General features: G+C 27.8%; 2 protein-coding genes across 4 annotated transcripts in view; one reads left to right on the forward strand and one right to left on the reverse strand.

Moving 5' to 3' along the window:
* Positions 1-635: 635 nt before the first annotated feature.
* On the reverse strand, positions 636-10,716 carry LOC114132427 (cytochrome P450 302a1, mitochondrial). Of its 3 annotated transcripts, XM_050197902.1 has the most exons (10): positions 6,165-6,311; positions 6,006-6,095; positions 4,735-4,864; positions 4,497-4,635; positions 3,808-3,989; positions 3,518-3,722; positions 2,663-2,816; positions 1,611-1,859; positions 989-1,195; positions 636-874 (listed from the first exon to the last, which is right to left on the reverse strand). In XM_050197902.1, exons 2-10 carry the CDS (start codon positions 6,054-6,056, stop codon positions 764-766), a joined length of 1,428 nt encoding a protein of 475 aa, XP_050053859.1. In that variant the 5' UTR covers positions 6,057-6,095; positions 6,165-6,311; the 3' UTR covers positions 636-763. The 3 variants fall into 3 exon arrangements, with proteins under 3 accessions (XP_050053859.1, XP_050053855.1, XP_027853688.2); XM_050197898.1 differs by lacking the exon at positions 6,165-6,311 and adding an exon at positions 10,608-10,716 and having other exon boundaries at positions 4,497-4,864; XM_027997887.2 differs by having other exon boundaries at positions 4,497-4,864.
* The window catches only part of LOC114132417 (uncharacterized), a 31,006-nt gene continuing 18,080 nt past the window's right edge, over positions 7,049-19,974 (forward strand). Inside the window, exons 1-8 of the mRNA XM_027997873.2 lie at positions 7,049-7,182; positions 8,072-8,249; positions 8,924-9,077; positions 13,894-14,282; positions 14,970-15,135; positions 15,473-15,663; positions 16,209-16,471; positions 17,065-17,293. Coding sequence (XP_027853674.2) covers positions 8,175-8,249; positions 8,924-9,077; positions 13,894-14,282; positions 14,970-15,135; positions 15,473-15,663; positions 16,209-16,471; positions 17,065-17,293 — 1,467 coding nt within the window. The 5' untranslated portion in view covers positions 7,049-7,182; positions 8,072-8,174. The remainder of the gene's footprint in view (positions 7,183-8,071; positions 8,250-8,923; positions 9,078-13,893; positions 14,283-14,969; positions 15,136-15,472; positions 15,664-16,208; positions 16,472-17,064; positions 17,294-19,974) is intronic.

A 19,974-nucleotide genomic window follows, 5' to 3' on the forward strand; every position in this document is an offset into this window, starting at 1 on the left:
ATTAATAATTTTATACCAGAAATCTGTTTTGAATATCGTATATTCGAATGTAATTAGTCATTAAATCTAAGCTAGGTGATGGAACATAGCACCCAGTGGTTAATTAGTCCAAGATATAGATAATATATACAATATACATGAATATAATATTATCTATGTTTCAATAACGGTCATTCTCATCGGTTACAAATAATGTGTTATTATTTTAAATCTTTTTTTATTCAATTTTATTTATGTTTTTTAAATAGCGATTTCTAAAAAATATTTTTATTATTGAACTACAATCAGTCGAGAATACCAGATGATCAAAAAAATTATCTTCCATATTTTTTTGCGAAGCAGGTTTCTTAAGATATGCATTAGATACATATAGGTACTTGAATGTAAGCCACCAAGAGCCAATTCTTGAAACCAACATACATTTTAACGGTTTGGGTTTTAGGAATGGTGTTTCAATTTTGGTTACTCTATATTAGTAGATGAAAAAACAAAGGTTTTAACCCTTTATAATCGGTTTCTAATCCTATCAGAAAAGCTAAATTAATTTTTACAACATTCATATCTAAGCATTCTAAGCAACACGTTTTAAAGTTACAGACGCACACTGTAAGATATATTCTTCTCTCGTAAAACAATTTGGAGTTATTTATTATATACCTATAATTATTATACCAATGTATATAAATATAAAAATTATAATTTGTAATCAAGCTATCTATATTTTTTATATTAAGTGAAGTAGATAAAATTAAAATGATTTTGTTCAGTCTCTGGTCTTGAATATTAAAGATATCGGTCCGTCCGGTTTATTTATCAATAAAGATTTACTGTCCAACTTTGGTCCCGTCCAAGTCATCTCAAAGTTTCTGACGATCTGAAAAGCACACAGGTAAGATATATTTTTTACAGGTATTTTCGTATTATATTATATTGTTTAAATAATTCATACAACGAGTTTGTTGGTGTGTGGTTCATAAATACAACTTACTTTTATGAGCACGACCTGCAAAAATTGCTCTGACAAACGTCTCGCTATACACGTCCTAGGTCCGTGGCCGAAAGGTAAAACCAAATACGGACTGACCGACTCGTAATGGACGCTACCTTTTAGCCATCTTTCCGGCACAAAATCGTCGGGTCGCCGGAAGTATTCCTCTTGACGACAGCTCACCTGATTTTGCGTCACCACGACCGTCTATACAAATGTTTACAAAATGAAATGTTCAGTTTATTATTAATTCAACTGGGTGTCGCCGGCTGACAGCGTACACTTGTTAGGTACTATTCTAATATAATACAAACAAAACGTCACACTGTCAATACAACTCTAAAGAAATTTATCAAATTCAACAAAGTATTAATAAAAAAATATATTCGTATAACTAATATACGATTAATAAAACAACTATCATGAATATGTTTGTTAAAAAACTCTCAGATGTGACCGATGGTCGAGAACTCTGATATCGATTGAGTGTATAGAAGTCGCCCACGTTTTTTGCAAAAACCTATCTATACTAGTCATTAACTGTACACTAAATGAGTGTGTATTATATGGTGACGTCCCGAATTATCATATTATATTTTATAATATTGTATGTCTCGTTTACTCCTGCTGGGACTCTGTATCCCGAAAACACGCACTCCTCTGGCAGTATCCGACCGACGCCCACCGATATCGGATTCATCCGGAACATCTCTTTGACGACCGCTTTCGAGTACACGGCCCGCTCTAATATCCTATCGGTGACCGGTGTATTGTTGTCCGAGAGCAGGGCTCGTGCTTCATCGAATATTTTCTTCTGCACGTCTGGGTTTGATGACAAATGGTAAAGTCCGAAACAACAGGAGTACGTCGCCTAGAACCGATAAACTGTATTCTCATCTATTGGCCTATTTAAAAATATTCATAAGATAATAATATCGATTATAATAACAATACGAGTGTATATAATAATATATATAAGTTTAGATGAACTCGTAAGTCACAGACTGCAGGCATGAGTGAAATATGCAAAGTTGGCCCATAATCGATCACTAATCGTCAGTTCTTTTAATAATCGTTTTAACCACGAGAGAATTCAATCGAACGATCAGCATAACCTGCTGGATTTATATATATTTAATTGTAATTTTGTAATAATTAATTGTCTAAACATTCGTATGGGTGTTTGTTTAAGAAAAATCGTCTAGAACTACATTACTAATAATAATCTAATAAAAATGATAATATAATTTAGCCTTAAAAATTATTATAATGATTTAATAAAATGTACACAGATTAAACAATTTATTTTGTAATTGAATAATATTAAAAATTGGATTGGTGTTATTATTAAAAACATTTATTGTTATTTAGAGAAGGGCAAACTTGATGATCATCATACAGGACCCGCATTAATTCGAATTATACATTATAATATAAATTAAAGAATAAGTGCAGATTAAAAACAGCACTGATATAAATGTGAACAAATTACATTATTTTTAAAATTTCCATTGTAACACAGTAAAATTAAATGGTAAAATATTTTGTTATAAAAACAATAGTGTAAACTGTGTTAAGTATGTTAGTTAAGATGGTTTTTATATTAATTTGTAACACAATTTTATAGGCCTACATTAACTTTCTAAAATAAAATTATCTATTGTATAGTATTACCGTGTCGATTCCAGCTAACAAAGTGTCAACAGTCATTCCAACTACGTCTTTGTAATCTGTCTCGTCTGAGCTCAAGTATTCTCCTAATAATGATGTTTTGGAGTCTGTCGTTTTAATACTGGTTAGTTTTTCACTTACAACTTTTAGGGCGATTCTAAAAATAAAGATAACATAAAGATGAACTTGGATTTAAAGTGCTTATGAATAGACTTTACACTACACAGGGAATATTACCCATTTGTGCGAAGAAAAATTAATTCGTATTGGGTATCATCTGTGCAAAAAAAAAAAAAGAGGGAAATTTAAATTTAAAGGCAGCTATTATGTTAAAAGTTTAAAATTGTATAGTCAATATAATATTATTTTAATACTATTAAATTTAGTATTTAAGTTAATTTCAGCTTTTAAAGATAATAATTAGTTAAATTATACATTTATTTAAATTTTTCACGACCTAGATGTACTTTCCATTTTTTTTTATCATAAATGTAATGTCAAAAATCTTTGATGATTCTAAATTTTATGGAAAATATGTAGATTAGGTATTCAGTATATAGGTAAATTAAATCGGAGAAATTTTAGTTGAATAAGGATTGCGGCTAGAAAACTTCTATAGATGTAATAACTTAGAGGTTTAGAATATTAACTACGATATCGATAGATACTATTGCGACTTAGGTTATATTAGTGCGAGATCTTAACTATTAGATTTTAATTTTAATTCTTATGATAGATATTCTTATACACTATGTATCATGATAATTATTATTAATTAGTAGTAATTGAAGATTGGTTAACGTAATTAAATAATATTATATAAATTGATTAAGCTGCTTAATTCATTTAATGGCATACTTTTCAATGTGTTCGTGTCCTTTTTTTATACTTTTATACATGGGGGTTTCAAATTTTCTCCATAGTTGTGGTCCATTATCAGTCTTCAGTATCGCACTGTTTATATCGTGAGCTGCTTTGATCAATTTCGAACTTTCCGAATTAGAGTCCCATTCTTTGTCTTTGAACCGCTGAAGTCGTTTATCGAATGCGATATAGTACGTTACTGTTAACAGTGTTTGAATTTAATAAAATTAATAATAGTAATATATAGTTTTGTAGACACATATTTTTGTGAAAAAATTGCTTACGTTCGAGGAAGAGTCTAGATAGTTCAGGGCTGAAATCATCTGTGCGTCCTTCGCGTCTTATTCTCCGATCTATAAATTCTCCTACTACTGTGTTCGTACTGTTCACATACCCCTTGACGCATTGAACCTTACTCAAATGTTTTTGAAATGCTTTTCTAAGTCTCCACCAATCCTTGCCATTTCTATAATACGTTTAAATAATACAAATCATAGACATAGTAAATAAAATGTTAATATTGGTGTTTGGATATCTATTCTATAGTAATCATTTAACAAATTTTTAAAACTGATTTCTAATGTAAAAATGTAAAGATTTTCACCTATTGTTGTAATTTATAAGGAGTGTGTATTGTAAACAAGAAAATAATTAAAGTACGTAATAGTAATAACGAGTTTTATTTCTAGATTTTAAAAATTTCAGATAATTTTAATCTGCAATCGATTTAAAAATAAAAAATGTATTTTTCATAAAGTTTGTTAAAAAAATTGTTACTCTTTATACTTTAGTAATAGACAACAAAATACTAAAAATGTAATTAATTAATTTTTATCATATACCTATTAATAGAATAAAATACCTAATAAATTCGTTAATAATAATGATTAATGATAATTAGGTAATACTTATTACGGCCATAACTAATATCTTATCCTTAAATTTCAGATATGTTTTATGTATTTTAACTCACGTAGGCAATAGCCCTCCAGTGTTGTATACATCTGGTTTACTCAATCTGTACTTTTGTAATGCCAAATGACTACGTCTTTCCGGGTACCTGCCTTCTTTCCGATAAAGCATCTCGATGTCTTCCGGTTTGAATATCCACACTATAGACACGCCAGGTACAATGTCTTCTCGAACAACCGGACCGTACTGACGGAGTTTCGTCAATCCATTGTGATGTAATCGGTCAAATTTGTACTTACCGAACACCGGGAAGTATTGGTAAAGGGTGCCAACTAGCGGTAAAGATATTGGTCCTGGGATTTCGTTAAATTCTTTAAGAATCTTTGTTTCAGTTGACAAAAAACGTAGTACTCGAAATAAAGTCGATTTCTAAAAAAAAATAATATAAGAATATTATTTATAATTTTTATTAATTCATATCCATATATATCATAATATAAAGTTATAAAACTAATTTTATTTGATCGCACTTAAACGCTTAATATATTAGGTATAAGTCATATATACAATAAAATAAAAAAGTGTTATATGTATGCATATAGTTTCCATAAATTTATTCATTCAACTGATTTATCGATATTTTGTTTATATTTACATAATTTATTATACAAATATCGTAATAATAAGAATGCGATTATTGTGTATTCAAATCTATACGTTTTGACACACAGTTTACGAGCACACATCAAAATATAAACAATACGACATTTATGGCGTTTTGAATTTTAATTTATTTTCTCGTTTGTTTCAATACTTTGGACAACAAATACCAAAAATGTATTTTGCCCTGTGGTTTCCGAGAATGGACACGACGAATCTTTTATTCTGCATACGACAACAATTCCGAATGACGATTACCGGTGTCAGCTAAAACGTTTCGTATTCGATCATATATAAACGCATTTATACTCATTGTTATATAATGCACGCTGTGTTGTATAATATTGGTTATAAAAAGACATACCTTTAGTATCATTAAAAATATACGGAGACCAGCGTCATATATTTCATAAGAATCATAAATAAAAACATAACCACAATGACATAGGTAAATTACATTACGAGAAGAAAATTTAAAAAATATAGGTACATTATTATGTTGGGCAACATTACAATTGTATGTAATTTAATAATTTTAGTTAAAACGTTGAGTATGATAAAAATAGTTCTATCTATTAGGCATATAATAATATTTCATAGCCAGTTAAATATTTAAATGGTCCGATCTGTTAAATAATACAACTCATCAAAGCGGGTCTAATTAAATGTGGTTAATAAGTTGCATACATTTATCGGATGAGTTTTTAAAACTATGTTATGTAGATTGAAACATTGATATATTATTATTACTTTCTAAAATAATCAGATAAATTGCATTGTTTAAAATAAACTTAATATTCACCATTACCATTCGTACCTAACGTGGTATAGGTACTATTGCTGTACATCATATATGAATATAATAAATCTGCTTAAATCACGAAGATATATATCATTTTATTGTACTCACATTGCAATGATTGACTCGTCGCATAATGTTATTGTAATGTTCTGGATGCATGTATGCACCACGTAATACTGTGAATTGCGGCAACTCTACCTAAACGAAAAATACATAAAACATTTTTAAAAATTGTAATGTAAAAAAAATAATATTGTTACAGAGTACCTCGATGCGCCTGTCTCGGGAACAGACCACAGACTGCTGCCGAAATCGGAATACATAATAATAAAACTATTATTGTGGGCACACGCGTGCGCAGTACAGTGCTGTCGCTATACGCACGATAAAATTGTTATTTTATTTATACATTATAATTATTTCTATAATATTTTATTCCTTATTAGATATATTTATTATAAAATGGATAGAAAAAATGTCAATTTATATTGCAAGCCGTTATATTATTTGGTAGTTATGTACAATTTTCATATTCTAACAAGCAACAACACTAAACGCAATAGAATTCAAACGATGTAGGATTGATTCGATATAATCGATAATATAGTCGTCTAGATATGAAATCTACATTTCTCTATAGCTACATAGCAAAATTTAAATATTTTTGTTTTTTTTGTAATTTTTTAGATAAAAACAATAAGACGTATGCAGTTTGTAGTTTATTTTAATTTAATTTGTTGAAGATAAAAATGTGGTTTGTGTTAAAAATGGATTTAAAATAATTATTTACATATTATAGCCTAAATCTCAAAATCTGGTGATGAAATTATTTGTTTATTGGTTATTTATTTTAGTTATAGTGTCTGGTATTAATGATTAATGTTATAGTTGGTCTTTGGGTTTTTTTTGAAAATTATTTCGTTTGCAACACACTAATATAATAATATATCATATAGGTACCTATATAATAGTTACAATGAGTTTATACAGTCGTCAGACTGTTTGCTACACCAATATGATGTTGCTAAAGAAATATTAAATGAGATACCCAAACTACGTTCACATTTTCCCCACCACATCGTTATCCATAGGTACTCTTTCTAAATATTCAACTTCGGTAGGTATCTTGTTGGTTGTACGTGGCCACTTCATTTTTTATTGACCTGTTAGTATTATGGTCTGCATTGATAGGCGCAGTCACGTCGACTTGAATACGCATCTGTAGTACAACGAAGTTTCGGAGTTTCATATTTTGCAATAATAAAATAAATACATTGTACCGTATGTAAGTGCATCAGTTCATAGATATATCATATATGTATCATTACGTTAAAAGATTGATTTACTTTCAAAATAGTCATTCGATCGTCGTTTATAATATACGTAATTTTAATAGGTATATTTAAAAGCAGAAAGTTTGCGAAATGCACGTCGCCGATCAATCATTAATTTTTCGAATTAAATAAATACTTAATTTACTTATTTATTTCTTTAAAACATAAAGGTTAGAACCTATTTTTGATTATATGCATAACTTTCTTTAATTTCTATATTATATATTATTATAATATTTATAAAGTTTTTAATTTCTATGTGATTTCCTACAATTGTGTGAACTATAATAATTTTTACTACATTTTTTTTTAGAATATATAATTTATCAATTTAATAAAATAATTTTTAATTCAAATAGATAAAACATTAAAATATGAATAATTTAATTTAAATGTAAAATAAAAATTTATGATATTTCGTTGATTTTTAAATACAATCTGCAATAAGTTTTATTCAGCTTAATGTACAGATACATTTGAGCTATATTAACGTTTCAATTACACATACAACTATACAAGTAATAGAATTAATGATCAGTTATAATATTCGTACATTATAAAATTCTTTTATATCATAACGAATAAAAATAGTAATAATAAATATTAATTTCTGAAAAGTTCAAAACATTAATCTCAAAATTGGTAATTTTAATGTTTAGAGTGAAATTTATCATATATTTTTATTTTTACGTATTATAAATATTGTGGGATTTAAACTCTTTTCTCAAGCATTGTCAATAGTAGATGAGGGAAGAAAATAAAATAATATGTAAAACTTAATATTACGAGTATATGATATGATATTATTAATATTGAAATAAATATACATTTTAATTACAGGAAATTCTCAACAAAAAAGTATTGAAAAAATATACTTCTGCTATAATCGTCACGAACCTATAAATATTAAATATTGTATCTATAGTTGATAATATTTGGAAACATGAAGTGGCCAACATTTTCAATGAAATCAAATACAAACAATTTCAGTTATGGAATCAATTCCACCATAGCACAGGTAGATGCAATATAAAAATAATTTATAAATGACTGGTGGTAACATTTAGATAACAATTGAGGAATAGAAATACAAATCGTACTTTTTCCATAATTTTAAAAATCGAGTATGTATCGATTCTTACACGAAAAACGTCAAGAAATCGATTGGCGTTGTCAGAATAGATTAAAATGTAGGTACTATTTTCCGGTAAAATGATTGGTTATTTCAAGATATATTTTTTTCTATTAAGTATTTAAATAATCAAAACATATTTTTTCAGTTTTACACCAAAACTTATTATTGTTAAAAGAATAGGCACCTATAATTAACTGTAATATCAAAACGAACTATTTCCGTAAATTATTCCAAAACGTAGGTACTACTGCCCGTGTTTGGTGATGTAGGTATCGGGTTATAAAATAGTTGATCCAAATTGTACTAAATTGATGGAAATAGTACGTCACAGATTATTGTAAATATTGAAATGCCAAAAAAATAACAGTTTATATTTAAAAAATTAATATATTTTTTTAAGAATATTGCTACAACTCATTATACAATATACATTATACATTACATTTATTGAATTCAGTTAGGATATATGATATTTGATCGACATAATGCAAAAATCACTCTTTTGTTGGTAAGATAGGATTGTATCGTTGATATTTCGTTATTTTTTTATGTACTAGATCGTGGCGTTGACAACGTCCTATCTTTTTAGCATGAAAGTTGGTATCGACATGATGACGCCAACGATTATAATTGGCGCCGTGACCGATAAACGCAATAACACCGGCTACAATCCTCTATCCGACATATCGGAAGAACAGACATCCTGGATAGGTGAGAGTTAAAATCAGATATTGCTAGCGATTATAATAATAATAATATCGTGTATAGTATAATATTGCATGTACATCATATCTATACCTACACTTACAGATGCTGATGATCAATTTTACTGTAGGTGACACTCAATTAAAAAAAAGAGTAGTCAAATGAGTAACACTCTGCTGTACATTAAATTATATAAAGAAAATGCCAATCTCAATAACTAATGAAATTTTGAAGTATCTACGACTTATACTTTTTGAATAATAACAAAATATATTGAAAATCGTTTAAGGATAAATCGTTATTGTTACGCAATTTTGTAAAAAATTTTTCTATAACGAAGCTTCGAGTTTTCTTCAAAGCTATTTGGAGGAAAACTTATGGAAAACTTAGAATTGATTTTTTTAACCTTAGATATAAGTACAAGCAATTATGTGAATTTTTAACTACAAAATGACTTAAATTTTTTTCGCTATTTTGACATATTTCATAAAAATTTGAACTTTAAATCGCTTATAAAAAAAAAAATTGTGACTAATGATTTTTGATTTTTTTTTTTAACTTTAATAAGAACAACTGATAAGAAACCTTGTATTAAATTTTCAATTTTTTTTATCGACACGTGAAAAAAAATACTTAGAAAAATCGGAAATTCAGTTGTCTATAAATAATTCAAAAAAAGGCCAAAATATTTAAAAAATTTAACTGTACAGTAGGTCATTATAATGGAAATATTAAATTGTTTAAATTTAAATCCAATGGTATGTATCATTGAATACGATTCTGAACGAAGATAATTAGTCAGCCTGGGATATATTTTCCAGTGGTTGGTGAAAAAGGTAGTTTATGTTCAAATGACCTAAATACTTAAAAATTTAAGTTCTTTTATAACTATTGTAAGCCAAACTTATGGAAAATCTTATATTAAATTTTCAAGTATTTTTACTCAGTCAAAAAAATGTTTTCGATATTTATTTAAAAAAAAAAACTAAATAAAAACGAATATTTCAAATGCCTACAAATTGCCTTAAAATAAGCGAAATATTTCAAAAATTAAATTATTCAAAGAAAACGCCAATCTAAAGAACTGGTGAAATTTTCAAGTAATTATGACTTATACTTTTTGAATAATCTATAGGTACTACAAAAGCAAGTCTCTATTTTTTTGGTACGCATATAAATCCTACAAATCTACACCGTTCAACGTATCGTCACCAAACTGTGTTATACCTGACAATTTGCTAAAGGTTTGAGTACTACTTTTGTTAGGGAACATGTCCAATATTTTGACATTTTCAGATTTTTACAGAATTATGTTATTTGTATCAAATAGGTATACTATTTGGTGTGAAAACGAAACATAATATCTACTTATGTATTCCTATACAGTAATAGTATGTATATCATTATTTCATTTATTTAGAAAACCGAGCATAATAAATTACACAAAATAGGTTTTGTGTCTCTCCTGCAAAATTTTTATTTCGACTTATACGTATTATATATTATAATATATCAAAATAATTATTTAAAGCTTACCTATAATTAAGTAATCGTTCACGACCCACCTCGGTATATGAGGTACCTATGTAGAATCGACGATGAATCAAATATTATTGTCGACGTTTATGAGATGTGACAACGACTCGGTGCTTTGAACGGTCTTGCGGAATATGAAGTATAGACCACTGCGTTCAAACTACGACTGATGTACTTAAGAGACTCAAGTAGTTAAAATAGAATAAAACGCATATAATAATAAATAATAATAATAACCAATAGAAAAGTAGTATTGTAAGTCTTCAGCGCGCTGATTGGCTGTGTGATGCGAAAACCCACAAAATGCCATGCCCAAATGTTGTTGTTTAATAACCATTATTATTGTTATTCATTTAACGACGTTATAATATTATTATATAATATATTTCCCGGTTGTATGAATATTATAATATAATATTATTAATGTGAGAAAAAAATAGTTTTTATCTTCTATAAGTACGTATATTTATGAGAATTTATAAGAACCTTAAATTACTATTATTTTACGTAGGTATAAAGTACACTTATAGCATTTTGTGATCGAAATAACTATAAGACAAAGAAACAGCTCCATAGTTTTCAAATAACTATCCCCGTGGTGGAGCACACGGGTGACAGCTAGTAACAAATATTGAAAATCATTTGAGGATAAATCTTCAACGTTACGCGATTTCGTAAAAATTGTAATTTATAAATAAAATTGTAAATTATAATGAGACTTCGAGTTTTCTTTAAAGGTATTGAAAAAAAGATATTTTGAATGAAAACTTATGGAAAACTTTATGTTGAATTTTTTATCCTTAGATATAAATACAAACAATTTTATGAATTTTCAACTACAAAATTACTTGTAAAATTTCACAATTTTGACATATTTCGTAAAAATTTGAAGTTTAAACACTTAAAAAAAAAAAAATTAAGAAAACTTTTGGAAAATTCTTACTTTTGACCTTTATAATGCATCAAGGATATTCATTTTTCCATTGGAAACAACTCCCGAAGTTTGAAAATTGAAGCATTATTTCAACAATTTATGTTGTTCACAGACACAAAAAAAACACACATCATTGTAAAATCAATACATTCAGCACTTCGTTGAGAATCTAAATAATAAATCAGAATAGCAATAGATCACTCTGTATTTTATTATAAAGGTTTATTTGAATATATTGTAAAATTCTTCCAGTAAGGTGAGTAGCTAGAATTATAATATACAAATATAAGTATATAACTCATTTTTAAGTGGTTAGGTTAGATTTACACACACATACATAATAATATAATCAATCTTTACAATAATTATATAAAATATGAAATAGAACCATATTTTTTATAGAATTTTTTTTTTATAAAATATCGTAAATATATTATTCGCATAAATATGGCCATAATGGAATGGTGTGTGAACACGGTGTTCAGTAGAAAACGATTTAAATAAATCCTGTGGAGAAAGTCGAATCACACGGAATGAATTAAATAGTTATCACGTCGTGTTTTCTCGTAAATGTTTAGCAAATTGGATCATAATGTTTATTCGTCGCATTTTTAAAAAATGTTCTATAGAATTTATTTTTGTGACATCGGTATACATTTTATGATTGATAATAAAAAGCTTGCAAAAATGTAATACAAGATTTTTCATAAGTCATACTTAACAAATTATAAATATCAAAAATACAAATAGCACATAATATATTTTTATAAGCACATTAAGTTTAAATTTTAAATTCAATACAGGTTTTTTCATAAGTTGTTTTTACAACAATAATAATAAATTAATTTATTTTATTTTTCGAATTATCTCTCTAAATTCTTATTTTCATATAAATATAGGACTTTTCCTTCTATAAAATTCACAGTATATTCCAGTTAATTTTATTTGACAAAATAGGACTTATTTCTGCCTAAAAAATTCTTAATTATTATTCAATTATTTATTCAACACAATAATAATAAACACTTCTCTGTCTCCGATAAATTCACAAAATATAAAGACTCATTACTCGGGCTTTTCAATAAATCAATAAATAAGGTCTTAATGACTAATAAAATTCTTAATTAATACAAAATATAACTCTTAATTTCAATAACATATTTTTCCGTAATATCAACTCTTATATTTTTTTATAACTCATTAAAATTTTCCCATTATTTTACTCTAATATTTTTAAATTCAATACATTTTTATTCCATATTATTTATTCTTTTATATTTTTTCTTATTATTTCATATAATTTTATTTTTAAAACTGATTTCTATTTGAGTACCTAAAATATTTTTATCATCCCGAAAAAAATGTATTTCTGCTTAATATTCTATTGTATTTAAAAGATATAAATAAATTGTAGTTGTTTAATTATTAATAAATTTTTTTTTTAATTTTTAAATATTTGAAGTAAAATATTTAATTGTTAGGTACTTCTTTATTTTATTAAAAAAAAAAAATGATTATATTTTATTATTTATTAAATTTTCTGGAACATTATAGACATATATATATACACACCTTTACAATTAAAAAGAACTATACAATGGATTTTTAATTCCAAAGGAGATGGATTCTGTTCCGAGTTTTTAGTAACTTAAAATTATTCTACATTAAAATAATTAACTCATACTACACTTGAGCTCTTGCTTCCATCTTGTTGCTGTGCCGTGGTGCTACGCTTCATGTACCTTTTTTGAGTTGTTGAAGCTGATGTTGATCAGTTTCTACTTCAAAAGTGGTTCAACTGTTGGAAAGGAACCAGTAAATACCATTGAGTCGATTTATTTTTCAAAATAAAAATAAATTGATTCGACTTAGAAATTTCTTTAAACAATTCCGCTACCGACTGCGTCAATTTTGTAGCAGTCCACGTGTGAGCAACCGTTAGTGATGTTGAAATGAGTTTAGGTAACAAATAAAGTTGACGAAAATAATTCAAACGTCCGAACGTCGATTTTCCCACGCGCTTCGACACAACCTGTGTTCTTAACATTTCCAAGAAAAGTTACTCCGCTGCCGCTATCGGTGATAGGCCTATACAACTCTCCCGTTATTGCGATTGTTAGTAAATTCGTGTGCGGACTTAGTCGATTCGTTTTCAACTACGATATGTGTGATTTTATACCTTTCACTTTTAGGCCTAATAATGGTTTCGACACGCATTTGATCATTATTCGTCTTAAGTATTTGGTCGATAAATCTTACGACTTAGTACCTATACGTGTATTGTTATATTTAGTATATTATAAGATATCAGAGCACGTACGTCTAATATCTCGACTTGGAAATTTCGCGCAGGAAGTCTCATCTACTTGTTCCCGCCGGTGGGCAGCGTGGTCGTGTCCTTCGTGCAGGACCGTTTCGGTCACCGGGCGTGCATGATGGTGTCCAACGTCTCGCACTTGCTGTCCGTGGCCATGTTGCTGTTGTCCGAAGGGCCGGCCGGACTGTACGCCAGCTCAGCACTGATGGGCTTCAACGTGGGCTTTGTGACCAGCTTCTCGCTGTCGTACTGCGGCGAAGTGTGCGAGCCCAAACTCCGCGGCACGCTCACCGCCGTTCTCAACCTGTTTTACTTCGCCGGTTACCTGTGCATCACCATGCTGTACGCGGTCACCGCCGACTGGCGGATATCCGTGCTCTACACCGCGACCTTGTCGCTCGTCAACGCTGTGCTCCTGTTTAAGGTACGTGGTGTGATGTGGTTAGTGACGGACGATCTCCAAAAGTCAATCGATATTTATAACATCGATTTCAAATCGAGTTTACAAGATCGATTAGCAAAAATATCGTGGCTTTGAAAATCGACAATCAGTCCGAAAGACTAGATGATTTTCGACATTAGATTCTGAGCGAAGAGAACTCGCTCGTCAACTTCAAGGAAGGTTTTTAGTAGCGGATGAGATGTAATCGGTATTTTTGGTACCTAGGTAAAAATTAAAAATTAAAAATGTTCTGTAATTATTAAAATAATCAGAAAAAAAGAAATACGAATATTCGTTAACATTTAAATATTATTATTGAAATAATTTTTTGATAATCGTTGTTACCAAAAAGTCAAGCCATCTTTGCGCAAAATTTTCTTTCATAGTGTACAACGCGAATTATTATTGAATTAAAATTTAACACAGATTATTACTATGTCTACTCAATTACGAGGTACATTCAAAATCTATAACTGTACATTAAAACTTTTAGTTAGTCAATGGATTTTTTTTTATACATTGATTTTTGCACATGTAAAAATGTTTTTGATTATTTTGTGATGATCGCGTTTGCTCTTCGATTCGATGATGATATTGAAATTGAACAATAATAATGATTAGTTTAAAAGAAAAGAGAAATATAAAATTAAAAATTCAATAACATTTCAGACACCAGATTCACCAATGTGGTTGATGTCCCGTGGCAGAACAGATGAGGCGAAAAGCACGTTCAACAAACTCCGAGGTAGCGTAGGCGAGGAAAAGTGTGCTGTTGAGTTTCGGGACATGGTTCGTTACACATCCGAAATGAATCTGAAAAATCTACCAATAGATGGTTATTGTTTAATATAAATATATAATAATCTAATAGCAATATACAGTCTAATTTTTGCTCTTCTAAGACAACATTCTTGAGTTAAAGAACTTCACTAATGTACGTACATTTTAATAATAAAATAATACATTTTTCTGCAATTTTTATAACAATGCTATATTAGTAATATTTATTGCAATAAAAATGTTCATTTAATGTAAATTAAAAATAATATTATGTAATATTATTATTGAACTATTTCTATGCAATACATAAATGTTTGATTCGATGTAAGAAATTATTAAATTGTGAATTTACATAATACTTATCTATTTTAAATAAGTTCAACTTTTTTCAGGAGAAAAACAAGAAATGTCTTCTATCAAAGATTCACTACACCGCTTTATTGAACCCGAAACAATGAAACCTTTACGATTGCTCATGATAATGATATTCTTCACCAACCTGTTGTCCGGTATACCGTACACACCGTATCTGATATCCGTATTCGATACATTCCAAGTGTCTTTTCATCCCGCTTGGGCAACGGTTAGTCAATATTTAATATATTCATTGTTAAATCATGTCCATTTTATTTATACTCGATGTTTAAGAATATGTAGATGCTAGATTGCAGATTAAATCATGAATAATAAGTCGGCAATGTTGGGTTAAGGGATAGGACATCATCGGTTAAAATAAAAGGGGAGACATTTTTTTCCATGTCTTATGTAAAACACAGGTCTTCAATTTTAAATAAAAATAAAAGTAATAATAATAAATAAATATTTCACAATTTTCACACATAATACTATTAATATAACGAAAATATAAAATAAATGTTTTTTTTATTTATTAGTTTAGGAAATTAGGTGAGGGACTATTATTCTTAACGTTAAACTGCAGGTGATTAGGATGGTGTTGGGATGGAAACCAGGGAGAGGTAAAGTATACAAGTTGTAGAGTAAAAAATAGATCTCGTAATCGAAAAATAATTTTTGAACATCTAAGTTATTGACAATACACTTGTTAAAATCTTAATAAATAATATAAATGATAATAATAACGAGTTTGTGTGTATATTTACTATATAGACGATGTACACGGCATTTGGCGTCGCGGGCAACGTACTGACCATATGCTCTATAAACAAATTGGGAAAGAGATTTCTGGCTTTGTGTACAATGGCAACTTGTTCAGTTTGTTATCTGTCTATCGGAATCGTTGGAAATGTATTACCTTCGTCTCCGGTCACTTCGTGGATAAAAATCGTTTTGTTTTTCATGTCGACTTTTTTTTCGTCGATGGGAATCATGCCCATAATATGGATTCTCATGTGTGAAATTTTCCCAATGAGGTAAGCACACGACGTCCACTACTCGATGATATACATACTAACTATTGTTTTATAGACACTTTTAATATAAAATTATAATTGAAAATTTGAAAATTATTGATATTATACTAAAAAAAATATGAATGGTTTTAACATTTTTAAACAAAACAAGTATTACAGCGAGTTTCGTTAAATGTGATGGATGTTGATGCAAGTCATTTTAATTCTATTAACCAAAAAAAGTCTGTTAAAAAAAAAAAAATCCTTTTTTATAAAATTAACTTATAGAATAAATTTAACAAAAATAAAACACTTAATTGTTGAAAAAAAAATGTACAACTTACAAAAATCCAATGCCCAATGGTTGAAAGTGTACAATGCACACTTATATGTATCATATAATTTATTTTCCGTAATATTAATAGGCTATAATCATAAGAAAGTGATATGTTATAATTACAATCATATTTGACTTTGACTAATCCATTCAAGCGATTACTAACTATTGATAGTAATAATTATTGTAATCGAAACTCACTGTAGCACATATTTTGTTCATGGTTACGGGGAATATGATATTATTATAATTTTTACATCTTCTTTTCGTGTTGCAGAAGTAAAAACGTCGGAGCCGGTCTTAGTTCAGCGACATACTTCATTTTGAGTTTCCTGATGACCAAATTCTATTTGGATCTCGAAATGATAACGGGTTTCTACAACACTTTTGTTTTGTTTGGTTCCTTAGGCCTAATCGGTCTGATGTATTTGCACTTTCAGCTCCCGGAGACCGAGAACAAGACGCTAAACGAGATTTCGGAACACTTTAAGTCCAAAGACACGAAAGTCGATGTACAAAACGGCTTACAATAATATTTTGAGTCAACATTTTAACGTAATTACTAATTATCTATTTTATCCATAGTATATATTGTATACTAGTATTTGTGAAAAATCTTATTTATTTTATATTCATTTTGTTTTTATTTTAGCACTTTTTTGTTATAATTTATTTATTATTATAATTGATAAACCTTAAGCAACTTTTTGGAAATAGTATCTTTTGACTTTTATAAAATTTACTATGCGAATTGAAAAGTAATATTTAATAAGAATTTCTACATCGATAAAGGTACTTGTATAAAATTCAATATTCTTAGTTTTTTTTAAAAAAAATAATAAAACAAACGATTAATACTTTAATTCCTAATTAATAAAGTAGAATGCAATAATTATCTCGATTGGAGCTATTATGGCTGTCTATGTAATTATTAATTATTTTAAAGTAGCGTTATTCAACATTTTCGTATGAGCCGCAGAGAACAAACGTCAAAATATTATATATAATATCCTTATTAAAATCAAGTTAAGTGGATATGATATCAAAAATTCACTCCTTATTTAATATTAAATAAAATAAAACGCATTTATTAGATGTCATCGTTATTTTTAGAACAATATTAGTTGAGCTAATCTAAGAACCTCTCAGTAGTCGGTGTTCAGTTCTATTTACCTGCTAATTTTAGTGTGCAAACGTTCTGGTAAAAAAATTATAAAATATTAACACATCAATTATAGTCTATGTTTAACACATGGTTCTGATATTGATTTGATTTTTTTCATGTAATACTTTCTTTTAAAAATAAACTATTATTTATATAATTTATAAATAACCTTGAAAATGTAGGTATACGTAAATATGTATTATAATATAAATTGTATAGTATGTTATTATATACAAAATATATCAACAAAGCAGTTCAGACTCTTATTTTGAGTCAAGCACTAGGAATAATTTAGTCGTCTATAAAAAGCTATTCCAGAATAGTATATAAATCTGGCGGTGAGCGTATTTAAGAACAAGGGTTGCTCTGTAAATGACATTTGACCGAGTAAAAATATTAATACCGTTGGAGTATCACTGTAGTTACAATTTAGTTATATACTGTCGTATGGAAAAAGATTTCATTTTAATTAAGTACAATAACAATAAAATTATACTATACTAGTATAGTATATTCTGATTAGTTTGAACAAATCGATTTCAATAATATTATTATGTAATTATAGTATTATAGTGTAAAGTTTAAGATTAGAATCGAATTTCTTGGATGTAGCGCATTGTGATTAATTCGAACCATATTACTGCTTGATCGACCGATAACAAAATCCATTCGAAGATAATATATATTGTTTTATATAGCTTCAATCTTACCATAAAAATTCACGTTACAATCAACCTAACAACAAATCTATTGAAAACAATAATATTAATAAAATTAATATAGGTACCTATTATGTTTAATTGCACTTAACGTAATACGTCAACTTCTTTGTGACTCCTAAGATATCTAGTAAGTAGAATACTTGAAAACATTGCATTAAAAACATTTTTTTTTTTAATTAATTCGATTTTATTTTTTTTAAAAGTTGAAAATAATATTTTTATTTAAATATCGAATAAACAAAAAGAATAAATATTATAACTTATGTTACAACTAATTGTAAATTAATAAAGAGTGGTCAGTGATGACTGAAGATAAAATAAGTCAACCGGTTGATGGTTAGGTTTTTCATAAGGCATGTTTCAATCGTAGTCTCATTTTAAAAATTTTAAACAAAAGTATATTAAAAAAAAAAACTGTAAAAATACCTGATAATTAGTATATTAATAAAATCACTTTAAGACATAATACCCTTGGCCGGTGTAAGCAAATTTTTATAAGTAGACAAAAATCAAAATTGCCGCCTCTTGTTTTATTATTTTTTCTTATATGCCGCCACTACATATAAATATAAATTTTGCCACCGTAGGCTTGTGCCAACGCCGCTTACGCATATAACCGGCCCTTATAATACCTACTTATTATTAATACCGTAAATTGATTTGTATCGTTGTTCGTTTAAAACCTGTTGGTACATTTATAATGAAAAAAAAAAAAATTGAAACTTTTACAAGCAAAATTAAAAAAGTATCCAAAATTAAATTTTTAAGCAAATCCATAGTATGATTTAATTGTATACATGTGTTAATTGATATCTATAGAAGTTATTATTACACGTTAATAATTAAAACAAAGTAAAAAATAAATCATATAGTGAAATATAAAATATAAAATATAGAATGGATTATAAAACGTCTAGAAAAAACTGAAGCAACGCATGATATAATTAAAGTATAAAAATGAAGACAATATTTAAACAAAAATATATTTGATTATAAATATTTGGTTTTGCTTACCATTATTTATACATTAAACTTCAGTGAATACAAGAGAAAAGTAAATAAGATAAATTTATTGGTTAAAAAAATAGATTTAAGTATAAGTTAGTCAAGAGTCACTATAATGGGTGTCTGCTTTAATCAAACCTTTTATGTTAGGTTAGGTAAATTATTATAAATAAAAAAAAGGTTTTAAAATATGGTGAATAATAATATGTACATACTTCTAATTACAAATGAATGGCCATTTTAAACTACGTAAGTATAAGTATACCATAAAAAGTATGTACAATAGTCAAAATTG

This window comes from Aphis gossypii, chromosome 1 (genome assembly GCF_020184175.1).
Source record: "Aphis gossypii isolate Hap1 chromosome 1, ASM2018417v2, whole genome shotgun sequence".
NCBI classification, from domain to species: Eukaryota; Metazoa; Arthropoda; class Insecta; order Hemiptera; family Aphididae; genus Aphis; species Aphis gossypii.

What these genes read in the sequence shown, in the direction of transcription:
- LOC114132427 (XM_050197898.1), bottom strand. Translation starts at nt 6,056, where the DNA reads ATGCATCCAGAACATTACAATAACATTATGCGACGAGTCAATCATTGC. An exon ending in GATACAGAGTCCCAGCAGGA is followed by an intron (nt 1,196 to 1,610) that starts GTAAACGAGACA and finishes ACATTTGTATAG; the next exon opens with ACGGTCGTGGTGACGCAAAA. An exon ending in TGCAGGTCGTGCTCATAAAA is followed by an intron (nt 875 to 988) that starts GTAAGTTGTATT and finishes TGTGCTTTTCAG; the next exon opens with ATCGTCAGAAACTTTGAGAT.